The 15,586-nt window shown below is 25.8% G+C and overlaps 1 protein-coding gene across 1 annotated transcript; it reads left to right on the forward strand.

The window, feature by feature from the left end:
* The first annotated feature begins 508 nt into the window (after positions 1-508).
* LOC145742141 (centrosomal protein of 78 kDa-like) lies at positions 509-2,719 on the forward strand. Its single transcript, XM_082559909.1, has one exon. It carries the CDS (start codon positions 527-529, stop codon positions 2,627-2,629), a length of 2,103 nt encoding a protein of 700 aa, XP_082416035.1. The 5' UTR covers positions 509-526; the 3' UTR covers positions 2,630-2,719.
* The last annotated feature ends 12,867 nt before the right edge of the window (positions 2,720-15,586 follow it).

Raw genomic sequence — 15,586 nt, forward strand, 5'->3', positions numbered from 1 at the left:
GAAATATTTGCTTATATGACGAATACCCTCAACCAGTCCTTATTTAAACATTAATTGCCTGAAAACGGACTTCATTTTAGATATTGTTTAAGGAATTGGAATATAATATCGTTGGCTTTGTAAAATAACTTACTGACTTTGGAATAGTCAAAAACTAGAAACATATAGTTTTTTATAGTCAAAAACATAGAGTTTTTTATAGTCAAAAACTAGAAACAACAGGCTATTAGGCACTTACAAAAATAGTCTAAATTGATATTGTTGATGTTTTTTGTTGTAATAACGTTTAATATAAAAAATGTTATGTTTTGAGTTCCTAAGAATAGTTCTTTATATTTGAAATATGTTCAAAATACTAAACAAGCTTTTTTAGTAAAAGTCTTTTCGCTGGAATTTTGAGGATAAACTTTAAAGCCGCGCTTGGTTGCAGGTGACGAACGTTGTATCAAAACAAACCAAATTCAAAAAATTTTAACAGTTTAAAGTTAAAAGAAAATTGTAAATTCGTAATTACCAGTAGTTTAGAATGAAAATGATTCCTGCTAGCGTTGCATTAAGACAGAAAGGTGCTCATGATTTTGCTGGTTGCTACGACAATTTATGCGCTTTGCAATCTACAGCTCCACTTGCAAATGTAAAAGCTCATTTACAAAATGGAATACTGGATATTAATGGCGACAGGTTACGACTCATCGATTGGCCTCCTATTTTGAACACACTTAAACTTAACAAAAATCTAAGGTACGTTGCCTTTAGGAGTTATTTTCAACCTCAGGCAAATAACGGAAAAAAACAACATTATTTTCGACGAAGAGTGCCTGCAGTAAGGAACAAACAAATTACTTTGTTTATAGCGAAATCATTATCAGCATGTTTGTCAATATCTAAAGCAATCAAATGTGTAGATTTGCAGGGTGTGCCGTTAAGAGAAAAGGATATAAAAATAATAGCAGAGGGACTTTCAAAAAACAAAAGTCTAACTCATATTTTGTTTGATTATTGTCAAATAACTGATTCCGGTGTTTACACTTTATGTCAAGTGATCAGAAACCATTTAACCATTACACATTTAAGCTTGTCAGGTTGTAATATCACCTCAAAAGGTGCCGAAAACATCTCAAAATTAATCAAACACCAATCGATGAAGCGACATTCCGAAGCATGGGCAGATGGTTTGCGACACCGTACACCTAACTTAGATTGTATGTCGGGAATACGGCGTATCACCCTTAATTCTAACCCAATGATAAGCGATGAGGGCGCTGTTACATTTGCTGATGCACTACGAGACGATTTGTGGGTAAAGGCCCTGGATGTTCAACATTGTGGGTTAACCACTGAAGGTGCAAATTACTTGTTTTCAGCAATCGAACACAACCACACAATTTGTGTGCTTGACATTCGTCGCAACCCCATGATCGATGGCGCCACATTGAGGAAGTTATTAGGTCGTGTTTTATTCAATGTCAAAGAGTCCGATGAGTATGAGTTTCCCTGGATTAAGGAGGAAAGACCGAAGGACCCATACCGAACAAAAAGACCGAAAAACTTGAACTTGAGTAAAGTTTCAAGTAAAAAATCACAAGAGGGAAATCCCCATCCTGCAGGAGTTCCCTGGCGAACTGCAGTCAGGGCTTCCCAACACAAAGTTGACATTTCTGGTAACGAAAGCAGCGATGATGTCATCATAATTAACCCCAAATCAGCGACCCCTGAACCAAAGGTCAATGCTGATGAAAACTTAGGGTCATTTACCTCTAAATCAAAAGTCAATGAAAGTTCATATGTTAAACAACTTGAAATTGCTTTATTGGATTTCAAAAGGCGGTTAGCGGCAGCGACAGAGAATGAGAAAAAAATGAACGCAGCTATTATGACGTTGGAGATGGAAAACTCGAAACTCCGAAATGAACTAAAAGAAAGTTACACAAACGTGAAGATAAAGTCACAAATCGAAGATGACTATTTATTGGACAGTATTGAAAAATCCTTTTCTAAATTTCACGAGTTTTTAAACACTTTGGGTGACCTTGGACTTGGTTCGCTAGTTGCAGAAGCTGGTCTTACTAATGGCGCTTTTTCGTTGCCATTTTCAACTAGTAATAAACCAGATGATGATGAATATAAAACCAATTTGGTAACCAACAAAACACCAGGCACAAATGTTAACAAAAAAGAAGAAAAAAGAAAGAATTTAAAAGAAGGCAAAAGAAGAGAGGGAAAAGTAAAAAGAGAATTAAGTGAAGAAAGCTTACCAATAAGTTCTGCAATCGTGATTGAAGGTGGAACCAACAAATTGGTAGAAAATGAGAATTTAGATTCCACAAAAAGTAATGGAACTTCAAGCAAAAGCTCAAAATCAACAAAAAGTCGAAATAAATTGGGAAAAAATGATCAAAACTCTTCAAAAAGTGATCCAAAATCAACAAAAAGTCAACCAATTTCTGTCCAAAATCAAGAGAGTTCACTCAAAAATGATTTAAAGTCGCAGAAAAGTGACAAAATTTCAACTCAAGAACGCAAAGTTTCTGGGAGGATTGAAACGAATGAAATTTCGGAAAAAATTTCAACTGAGGAAATATCAGAAGAAATTTTGTCGGAAATAAATTCTAGTGACGACACTTTTTAAATTTAATTTTTCATTTTTAAATAATTAAAATAGTTTTTTTACATATGAATTTTCTATTTAAATGTTTATAACTGAAAAACAGTAACTTACTTCAAAACATTAATTTTAAATAAAAATTTAAATTTTATTAGTTTATAATTAGTTTATTTGTAAATTTAATTTTTTATTAAATTAAATGTTTTTATAATTCAAAGCAACGTTTTTAAGCTAACTAACTATTTAAATTTTTTTTTTTTAATATTTTCCAGCAATTTATTCAGCAATCCAACTTGACTTAAGTATATCATTTTTTTCCCACTTTCATAATTTTTATTCAACTGAAATGATGTCCTCCATTATACCTAAACCAATGCAACTAATATTCATCTTAGCACTATGACTGAAGCTCTTATACTTAACCAAAAACTATATTGTGACTTAACTCAATCCTGGTTAAAATATATTTTTATGTGGCCCTGCGCAAATAAAACAATTTTCTAACAAAGAATAAAAATATTTGATAAATAACATAAGCGTTAACATTTGTTGTACTAAAAACTTAGATATTTACATTTTAATGTCATTATCATTGATAAATGTTTTAATTATTGTTAATTTTATAGTGTCATTTGTAATATATGTTTTTCTTCTGCTTTTAGATATATACCATAACTTTATTATAGTTGAGTGTAGTTTCATTGAGAATATCTAATACGTTTAAAAAATTTGTGTTTTTTGGTATATATATATTTTTATATAAGGGAAAATTGAACGTTAACGAATGGCATAAGCAGCAAATAAACCGAATACCTAATAAATAGTTTCGTATAATTAATCATAGGCGCCAGTTTAAATACAATTCGCAAGGGGTGGGCGAAAATTGTCAATAAAATTTTTGCCCGTTGTATTTAATACATGTTCGATGCTTATGAAATTGTTGATAATCAACAACTGTGAAAATTAAAAAAAAAGAAATTAATTTGCCTGATGACAAAATACGTATTCATTCGTAAAAAAACGATCTAGAGTAAAGTGCACTTAATTTTAGAAACACGTGGTATTATTTTTAAACTAGTTAAGTATAATAGCAAATGGTATTTTATGTATATGTATTTTTTTATATTAGTACATTGGTATTTTATATTATAGTTTTAATAGGCTCTTAGTAACAAAACATTTAAAATGTGAAACAAGAATATTTGCAAAGCTTTAACAAGAATATTTGCAAAGCTTGGTTTAGTTAAAGCTTTAATTATTTTTAGAAAGCCCATAAATAAGGTAAAATAACTATGATTTTGTTTATGACAATCTTTATCAAAGCGAAGTAACTTTATCTTAAAACAACGTCGGAGCGTTACGTCGTCATATCACAACAAAAGCTTACGCCAAGGATAAACAACAACTGTAAACTGTCTCCAATAATACCGGTAAATTACATTAAGTAGGTCAAAAATTTAACATTAATAATGCTGTTATTTGTAAACCACTTACATTTAAACATAGTTGTAGTGTATTTTGGAACAACCTAAGCAAATATTAACAAAAGGGCATTCGAATTTAAAATGTGTTTTATAATTTAAAAAATATAAAATTTTATGCAACAGCAAGTGTCGTTTTGGACAAAACATAACAAGTTTTAACAACTTTTCCACTGTTTCCTGATCAGAAAAGGTAATTTTTTGTTACACTTTAATCCCTTATTTTGTGAATACTCTAAGTTTAAATTTCCCCCAAAAAAAGGGATTCAGTGTTACGTTTTTTATGAAAATGAATTTACAGTATTAAACAAGAAATTTACAATAAAATTAAACTTTAATTAATGCACAAAAATTAAAATATCGCGTTTTACGACCTCACTTGACCTCATTATGGTACCATAAAATTTCCGACAAAAAATTATAAAAAAAGTTAAAATTTTTAATTAAATTTTAATAATACCTATAGAACCCCATTAGCCTAAAAAACGCATTTAAAAAAATTGTAATAATTAATAAGGTTGTGACTAATTTATTAAAATTGTACAAATTTTTGAAACTCAAAAATAGGCGTTTTATTAGATGCGTAAGGACCAAACTAACATGCAAGATAAAACATTTCATCAAAATTATCGATAGAGCAAAAGTTACGGCGTTTTTTTATATTGCGTATTACGACCTCACTTGACCTTAATATGGTAATATATAATTTTCAACAAAAAAATTTTAAAAAGTTGAAAATTTAAAAAAAAAATTGAAAAAATGTAATATTTAATAAAGCTATGACTAATTTATTAAAATTGTACGAAATTTTAAAACTTAAAATTAAGTATTTTATTAGATGCGTCAGAACATAACTAACATAAAAGATAAAACATTTCGGCAATATCATCAACAGAACAAAAGTTAAGAGTTTTCTTTTGTATAGGCAAACCACACCCCCGTTTAACCGTATATGGTAACCATATAATGCCATACCAAAAAATAAAAAAATGACATATAAACACTTTAATATTATTATATGATATCAGCATATCTTAAAAATACATTTGTACCACTTTAAATTTTTTTTTTTTTTTTAATTTCGATTTTCGACATTTTCTACAAGGCCATATACAGCCCAAAAATTAAAAAAAAAATATTGATTTTTTTGGCAAAATAACCTCCGAGAGTGTATTAAAAGTCATCCATCCATGCTAAAAATCGTGTTTTAATTGTATTTAACTAAAACTTGTCGTAAGCGCAACGTTATGTAAGCTGTATTTTAACTTGTACTATTTGTTTACAGGTTTACTATAGATTTACTGATTTCAATCACCCGCGCATTTGCAACGAAGTATCAATGAAAATACGATGGAGATTATATAAATTAAATTGCTACATTAAATGTTTTAATTTTCTTTATTTCGCAATAATTTTTTTTTCGAGTGGTATCTTGCCAAATACTAATATTTGCAGAAATGCGCTTCTCTGCATTCCACCGCGTTAGCTCAATGGTAACGATCAAGTGATTTGAACTGCAATCCACGGTTCGAATCTAGGTGTCGGATGTTTAAGATTACAAATTTTAAATATTAATCAAATGCGTTATTTCGACTAGTGCGGTTCTACTGGCATTATTGAATTTCGAATAAAAATTTTCAACTTTTTGAATTTTTTTTGTCGAAAATTATTAGGTACCATAATGAGGTCAAGTGAGATCGTAATACACGATATGAAAAAATTCTGTAACTAACTTTTAGATCGTAATACACGATATGAAAAAATGCTGTAACTTTTGTTCTATAGACAACTTCAATAAAATGTTTTATCTTGCATGTTAGTTTGGTCCTTGCGCATCTAATAAAATGTCTATTTTTGAGATTAGAAAATTTGTACAATTTTAATGAATTTGTCATAACTTAATTATGGTTCGAAATCTTAGATTTCGAAACATATTGTTATTGTCAGTGTATTTATTATTATTATTATTATTGTTTTTATTCTTTCTAGTCAGAATTTTAAAAGAATTTTTTGTCAATTGTATATCATGATATTAGTAACTCAAAAACGAATTTAATTTTTGTCACTAATTTCTAATTAATAGGTTTTTGTTTATTTAAATTTAAAGATTGTTATTAGGTTTTTAAATTTTGGTTGGTTTTATCTTATAATATTTATAATTCGAAAATAAATTAAAAAATAATTCTTGTTTGTTTTTTATATTTGAATGCTGGTTTGTTCATTAAAAATTAAAGTTCGACATTAAGCATTAAAAATTTGGTATGATGTACTTTATAATATAAGTAATTAAAAAACATATTAGAAAAATAATTTTTGTTTATTTATCATATTTAAATGCTTGTTTATTTAATAAAAATCAATTTTAAGAATTTAAAATTTACTATAATTTATATCCTAATATCACCAACTTAAAACTGGGTTAAATATTAGTTATTGTTTGTATTATATATATAAATGCTTGTTTGTTTATTAAAAATCAAAGGTTTGTAATATTCTTAGTTAATGTTTATGCATATCTTTTTTTATTTATAAAAATTTATGTTAAAATTAATCAAATATTTTCGAACCATATTTTATTTATCAAATAAATCTAGTTTTTTTTATTATTACAAGTGCTTACTTAAGCTATGTATACAATTTTGCACCATTGAAAGGACTTGGCAGTTAGCTCAGTGCGAAGGGCCCACAACTCTCAGTACAGAGTTTTGAGGTTTGGTTCCCAACTTAAACTCCTTAAAATAATCAACTTACCAATTTTTTTGTATTTTGCGTACATAGGGCCGGTCATATGATCACGTGACCTAGCACACCAGTAAAAAAGTTTTAAATTTTTTTTTTTAAATCAAAAGATAACTATACCAATAAATCCGCACTGTTCTAACAGCCGTGCTTGCAAAAAATTTTTAGCAAACATTAATATTTCCGAGAGTTATATCAAATTTATGACATTGATTTTTAAATTTTTTTAGAACGGTTTTGGTATAAGTAATACTCAAGATAAAGAAATTTTCGAAAATAATTAAAAGAACAAAAAAACATTTTTTTATTTCGCGTACATTGAATTGTTCGCGCGACTTTTGACCTAATTAAACCCAAAATAAAAATTACCTCAAACTTTTGTTTAAAATACAAAATTTTAGATTTTGAGATTTCATAAATTTTTAATAAAAGTTTCATAACTTTTATGAATATTAATATTTTCGAAAAATATTTTGTAAACACGGTAATTGGACCTGTGCGGTTCTAACACAACAATTATTTTTCGATTTAAAATTTTTTATTTTTTTTCCAAAAATTTATATGCAAAATCATTGGCCAAAAATATCACGTGACCTAATTAAACCCAAAATAAAAATTACCTCAAACTTTTGTTTTACTGAAAATTTTCGCGAAATGTTTTAACTTGAATGTTAGTTAGGCCAATGCGCGTCTAATAAAATACAAAATTTTAGGTTTCGAGATTTCATAAATTTTTAATAAAAGTTTCATAACTTTTATAAATATTAATATTTTCGAAAAATATTTTGTAAACACGGTAATTGGACCTGTGCGGTTCTAACACAACAATTATTTTTCGATTTAAAATTTTTTATTTTTTTTTTTAAATTTGTATGCAATATCATTGGCCAAAAATATCACGTGACCTAATTAAAACCAAAATAAAAATTACCTCAAACTTTTGTTTTACTGAAAATTTTCGCGAAATGTTTTATTTTGAATGTTAGTTAGGCCAATGCGCGTTTAATAAAATACAAAATTTTAGGTTTTGAGATTTTATAAATTTTTAATAAAAGTTTCATAACTTTTATGAATATTAATATTTTCGAAAAATATTTTGTAAACACGGCAATTGGACCTGTGCGGTTCTAACACAACAATTATTTTTCGATTTAAAATATTTTATTTTTTTTTTTAAATTTGTATGCAATATCATTGGCCAAAAATATCATGTGACCTAATTAAACCCAAAATAAAAATTACCTCAAACTTTTGTTTTACTGAAAATTTTCGCGAAATGTTTTATCTTGAATGTTAGTTAGGCCAATGCGCGTTTAATAAAATACAAAATTTTAAGTTATGAGATTTCATAAATTTTTAATAAAAGTTTCATAACTTTTATGAATATTAATATTTTCAAAAAATATTTTGTAAACACGGTAATTGGACCTGTGCGGTTCTAACACAACAATTATTTTTCGATTTAAAAGTTTTTTTTTTTAATTTGTCTGCAATATCATTGGCCAAAAATATCACGTGACCTAGTTAAACCCAAAATAAAAATTACCTCAAACTTTTGTTTTACTGAAAATTTTTGCGAAATGTTTTATCTTGAATGTTAGTTAGGCCAATGCGCGTTTAATAAAATACAAAATTTTAAGTTATGAGATTTCATAAATTTTTAATAAAAGTTTCATAACTTTTATGAATATTAATATTTTCGAAAAATATTTTGTAAACACGGCAATTGGACCTGTGCGGTTCTAACACAACAATTATTTTTCGATTTAAAATATTTTATTTTTTTTTTTAAATTTGTATGCAATATCATTGGCCAAAAATATCACGTGACCTAATTAAACCCAAAATAAAAATTACCTCAAACTTTTGTTTTACTGAAAATTTTCGCGAAATATTTTATCTTGAATGTTAGTTAGGCCAATGCGCGTCTAATAAAATACAAAATTTTAAGTTTTGAGATTTCATAAATTTTTAATAAAAGTTTCATAACTTTTATGAATATTAATATTTTCAAAAAATATTTTGTAAACACGGTAATTGGACCTGTGCGGTTCTAACACAACAATTATTTTTTGATTTAAAATTTTTTTTTTTTTTTTTAAATTTGTATGCAATATCATTGGCCAAAAATATCACGTGACCTAGTTAAACCCAAAATAAAAATTATCTCAAACTTTTGTTTTACTGAAAATTTTTGCGAAATGTTTTATCTTGAATGTTAGTTAGGCCAATGCGCGTTTAATAAAATACAAAATTTTAAGTTATGAGATTTCATAAATTTTTAATAAAAGTTTCATAACTTTTATGAATATTAATATTTTTAAAAAATATTTTGTAAACACGGTAATTGAACCTGTGCGGTTCTAACACAACAATTATTTTTCGATTTAAAATTTTTTATTTATTTTTTTAAATTTGTATGCAATATCATTGGCCAAAAATATCACGTGACCTAATTAAACCCAAAATAAAAATTACCTCAAACTTTTGTTTTACTGAAAATTTTCGCGAAATGTTTTATCTTGAATGTTAGTTAGGCCAATGCGCGTCTAATAAAATACAAAATTTTAAGTTATGAGATTTCATAAATTTTTAATAAAAGTTTCATAACTTTTATGAATATTAATATTTTCGAAAAATATTTTGTAAACACGGTAATTGGAGCTGTGCGGTTCTAACACAACAATTATTTTTCGATTTAAAATTTTTTATTTTTTTTTAAATTTGTATGCAATATCATTGGCCAAAAATATCACGTGACCTAATGAAAACCAAAATAAAAAATACCTCAAACTTTTGTTTTACTGAAAATTTTCGCGAAATGTTTTATCTTGAATGTTAGTTAGGCCAATGCGCGTCTAATAAAATACAAAATTTTGGGTTTTGAGATTTCATAAATTTTTAATAAAAGTTTCATAACTTTTATGAATATTAATATTTTCGAAAAATATTTTGTAAACACGGTAATTGGACCTGTGCGGTTCTAACACAACAATTATTTTTCGATTTAAAGTATTTTAATTTTTTTTAAATTTGTATGCAATATCATTGGCCAAAAATATCACGTGACCTAATTAAACCCCAAATAAAAATTACCTCAAACTTTTGTTTTACTGAAAATTTTCGCGAAATGTTTTATCTTGAATGTTAGTTAGGCCAATGCGCGTCTAATAAAATACAAAATTTTAGGTTTTGAGATTTCATAAATTTTTAATAAAAGTTTCATAAATTTTATGAATATTAATATTTTTAAAAATTTTTTTGTAAACACGGTAATTGGACCTGTGCGGTTCTAACACAACAATTATTTTTCGATTTAAAATTTTTAATTTTTTTTCAAAAAATTTGTATGCAATCTCATTGGCCAAAAATATCACGTGACCTAATTAAACCCAAAATAAAAATTATCTCAAACTTTTGTTCTACTCAAAATTTTTGCAAAATATTTTATCTTGAATGTTAGTTAGGCCAATGCGCGCCTAATTAAATATAAAATTTCAGATTTTGAGATTTCATAAATTTTTAATAAAAGTTTCATAACTTTTATGAATAATAATATTTTCGAAAAATATTTTGTAAACACGGTAATTGGACCTGTGCGGTTCTAACACAACAATTATTTTTCGATTTAAAATTTTTTATTTTTTTTTTAAATTTATATGCAATATCATTGGCCAAATATATCACGTGACCTAATTAAACCCAAAATAAAAATTACCTCAAACTTTTGTTTTAATAAAAATTTTCGCGAAATGTTTTATCTTGAATGTTAGTTAGGTCAATGCGCGTCTAATAAAATATAAAATTTTAGGTTTTGAGATTTCATAAATTTTTAATAAAAGTTTCATAACTTTTATGAATATTAATATTTTCGAAAAATATTGTGTAAACACGGTAATTGGACCTGTGCGGGTCTAACACAACAATTATTTTTCGATTTAAAATTTTTTTTTTTTTTTTTTTAAATTTGTATGCAATATCATTGGCCAAAAATATCACGTGACCTAATTAAAACCAAAATAAAAATTACCTCAAACTTTTGTTTTACTGAAAATTTTCGCGAAATGTTTTATCTTGAATGTTAGTTAGGCCAATGCGCGTCTAATAAAATACAAAATTTTAGGTTTTGAGATTTCATAAATTTTTAATAAAAGTTTCATAACTTTTATGAATATTAATATTTTCAAAAAATATTTTGTAAACACGGTAATTGGACCTGTGCGGTTCTAACACAACAATTATTTTTCGATTTAAAATATTTTATTTTTTTTTTTAAATTTGTATGCAATATCATTGGCCAAAAATATCACGTGACCTAATTAAACCCAAAATAAAAATTACCTCAAACTTTTGTTTTACTGAAAATTTTCGCGAAATGTTTTATCTTGAATGTTAGTTAGGCCAATGCGCGTCTAATAAAATACAAAATTTTAAGTTATGAGATTTCATAAATTTTTAATAAAAGTTTCATAACTTTTATGAATATTAATATTTTCGAAAAATATTTTGTAAACACGGTAATTGGAGCTGTGCGGTTCTAACACAACAATTATTTTTCGATTTAAAATTTTTTATTTTTTTTTAAATTTGTATGCAATATCATTGGCCAAAAATATCACGTGACCTAATGAAAACCAAAATAAAAAATACCTCAAACTTTTGTTTTACTGAAAATTTTCGCGAAATGTTTTATCTTGAATGTTAGTTAGGCCAATGCGCGTCTAATAAAATACAAAATTTTAGGTTTTGAGATTTCATAAATTTTTAATAAAAGTTTCATAACTTTTATGAATATTAATATTTTCGAAAAATATTTTGTAAACACGGTAATTGGACCTGTGCGGTTCTAACACAACAATTATTTTTCGATTTAAAGTATTTTAATTTTTTTTAAATTTGTATGCAATATCATTGGCCAAAAATATCACGTGACCTAATTAAACCCCAAATAAAAATTACCTCAAACTTTTGTTTTACTGAAAATTTTCGCGAAATGTTTTATCTTGAATGTTAGTTAGGCCAATGCGCGTCTAATAAAATACAAAATTTTAGGTTTTGAGATTTCATAAATTTTTAATAAAAGTTTCATAAATTTTATGAATATTAATATTTTTAAAAATTTTTTTGTAAACACGGTAATTGGACCTGTGCGGTTCTAACACAACAATTATTTTTCGATTTAAAATTTTTAATTTTTTTTCAAAAAATTTGTATGCAATCTCATTGGCCAAAAATATCACGTGACCTAATTAAACCCAAAATAAAAATTATCTCAAACTTTTGTTCTACTCAAAATTTTTGCAAAATATTTTATCTTGAATGTTAGTTAGGCCAATGCGCGCCTAATTAAATATAAAATTTCAGATTTTGAGATTTCATAAATTTTTAATAAAAGTTTCATAACTTTTATGAATAATAATATTTTCGAAAAATATTTTGTAAACACGGTAATTGGACCTGTGCGGTTCTAACACAACAATTATTTTTCGATTTAAAATTTTTTATTTTTTTTTTAAATTTATATGCAATATCATTGGCCAAATATATCACGTGACCTAATTAAACCCAAAATAAAAATTACCTCAAACTTTTGTTTTAATAAAAATTTTCGCGAAATGTTTTATCTTGAATGTTAGTTAGGTCAATGCGCGTCTAATAAAATATAAAATTTTAGGTTTTGAGATTTCATAAATTTTTAATAAAAGTTTCATAACTTTTATAAATATTAATATTTCCGAAAAATATTTTGTAAACACGGCAATTGAACCTGTGCGGTTCTAACACAACAATTATTTTTCGATTTAAAATTTTTTATTTATTTTTTTTAAATTTGTATGCAATATCATTGGCCAAAAATATCACGTGACCTAATGAAAACCAAAATAAAAAATACCTCAAACTTTTGTTTTACTGAAAATTTTCGCGAAATGTTTTATCTTGAATGTTAGTTAGGCCAATGCGCGACTAATAAAATACAAGATTTTGGGTTTTGAGATTTCATAAATTTTTAATAAAAGTTTCATAACTTTTATGAATATTAATATTTTCAAAAAATATTTTGTAAACACGGTAATTGAACCTGTGCGGTTCTAACACAACAATTATTTTTCGATTTAAAATTTTTTATTTTTTTTCAAAAAATTTTTATGCAATCAATCTCATTGGCCAAAAATATCACGTGACCTAATGAAAACCAAAATAAAAATTACCTCAAACTTTTGTTCTACTCAAAATTTTTGCAAAATGTTTTATCTTGAATGTTAGTTAGGCCAATGCGCGCCTAATTAAATATAAAATTTCAGATTTTGAGATTTCATAAATTTTTAATAAAAGTTTCATAACTTTTATGAATATTAATATTTTCGAAAAATATTTTGTAAACACGGAAATTGGACCTGTGCGGTTCTAACACAACAATTATTTTTCGATTTAAAATTTTTTCTTTTTTTTTAAAATTTATATGCAATATCATTGGCCAAAAATATCACGTGACCTAATTAAACCCAAAATAAAAATTACCTCAAACTTTTGTTTTACTGAAAATTTTCGCGAAATGTTTTATCTTGAATGTTAGTTAGGCCAATGCGCGTTTAATAAAATACAAAATTTTAGGTTTCGAGATTTCATAAATTTTTAATAAAAGTTTCATAACTTTTATAAATATTAATATTTTCGAAAAATATTTTGTAAACACGGTAATTGGACCTGTGCGGTTCTAACACAACAATTATTTTTCGATTTAAAATTTTTTATTTTTTTTTTAAAAATTTGTATGCAATATCATTGGCCAAAAATATCACGTGACCTAATTAAAACCAAAATAAAAATTACCTCAAACTTTTGTTTTACTGAAAATTTTCGCGAAATGTTTTATCTTGAATGTTAGTTAGGCCAATGCGCGTCTAATAAAATACAAAATTTTAGGTTTTGAGATTTCATAAATTTTTAATAAAAGTTTCATAACTTTTATGAATATTAATATTTTCGAAAAATATTTTGTAAACACGGTAATTGGACCTGTGCGGTTCTAACACAACAATTATTTTTCGATTTAAAATATTTTATTTTTTTTTTTAAATTTGTATGCAATATCATTGGCCAACAATATCACGTGACCTAATTAAACCCAAAATAAAAATTACCTCAAACTTTTGTTTTACTGAAAATTTTCGCAAAATGTTTTATCTTGAATGTTAGTTAGGCCAATGCGCGTCTAATAAAATACAAAATTTTAAGTTATGAGATTTCATAAATTTTTAATAAAAGTTTCATAACTTTTATGAATATTAATATTTTCGAAAAATATTTTGTAAACACGGTAATTGAACCTGTGCGGTTCTAACACAACAATTATTTTTCGATTTAAAATTTTTTATTTTTTTTTTAAATTTGTATGCAATATCATTGGCCAAAAATATCACGTGACCTAATAAAAACCAAAATAAAAAATACCTCAAACTTTTGTTTTACTGAAAATTTTCGCGAAATGTTTTATCTTGAATGTTAGTTATGTCAATGCGCGTCTAATAAAATACAAAATTTTGGGTTTTGAGATTTCATAAATTTTTAATAAAAGTTTCATAACTTTTATGAATATTAATATTTTCGAAAAATATTTTGTAAACACGGTAATTGGACCTGTGCGGTTCTAACACAACAATTATTTTTCGATTTAAAGTATTTTAATTTTTTTTAAATTTGTATGCAATATCATTGGCCAAAAATATCACGTGACCTAATTAAACCCCAAATAAAAATTACCTCAAACTTTTGTTTTACTGAAAATTTTCGCGAAATGTTTTATCTTGAATGTTAGTTAGGCCAATGCGCGTCTAATAAAATACAAAATTTTAGGTTTTGAGATTTCATAAATTTTTAATAAAAGTTTCATAAATTTTATGAATATTAATATTTTTAAAAATTTTTTTGTAAACACGGTAATTGGACCTGTGCGGTTCTAACACAACAATTATTTTTCGATTTAAAATTTTTAATTTTTTTTCAAAAAATTTGTATGCAATCTCATTGGCCAAAAATATCACGTGACCTAATTAAACCCAAAATAAAAATTATCTCAAACTTTTGTTCTACTCAAAATTTTTGCAAAATATTTTATCTTGAATGTTAGTTAGGCCAATGCGCGCCTAATTAAATATAAAATTTCAGATTTTGAGATTTCATAAATTTTTAATAAAAGTTTCATAACTTTTATGAATAATAATATTTTCGAAAAATATTTTGTAAACACGGTAATTGGACCTGTGCGGTTCTAACACAACAATTATTTTTCGATTTAAAATTTTTTATTTTTTTTTTAAATTTATATGCAATATCATTGGCCAAATATATCACGTGACCTAATTAAACCCAAAATAAAAATTACCTCAAACTTTTGTTTTACTGAAAATTTTCGCGAAATGTTTTATCTTGAATGTTAGTTAGGCCAATGCGCGTCTAATAAAATACAAAATTTTAAGTTATGAGATTTCATAAATTTTTAATAAAAGTTTCATAACTTTTATGAATATTAATATTTTCGAAAAATATTTTGTAAACACGGTAATTGGAGCTGTGCGGTTCTAACACAACAATTATTTTTCGATTTAAAATTTTTTATTTTTTTTTAAATTTGTATGCAATATCATTGGCCAAAAATATCACGTGACCTAATGAAAACCAAAATAAAAAATACCTCAAACTTTTGTTTTACTGAAAATTTTCGCGAAATGTTTTATCTTGAATGTTAGTTAGGCCAATGCGC

Source organism: Corella eumyota, chromosome 2, assembly GCF_963082875.1.
Source record: "Corella eumyota chromosome 2, kaCorEumy4.1, whole genome shotgun sequence".
Lineage (NCBI taxonomy): Eukaryota > Metazoa > Chordata > Ascidiacea > Phlebobranchia > Corellidae > Corella > Corella eumyota.

Excerpts from the sequence above, each read along its gene's own strand:
- LOC145742141 (XM_082559909.1), top strand. The coding sequence starts at position 527 with ATGAAAATGATTCCTGCTAGCGTTGCATTAAGACAGAAAGGTGCTCAT.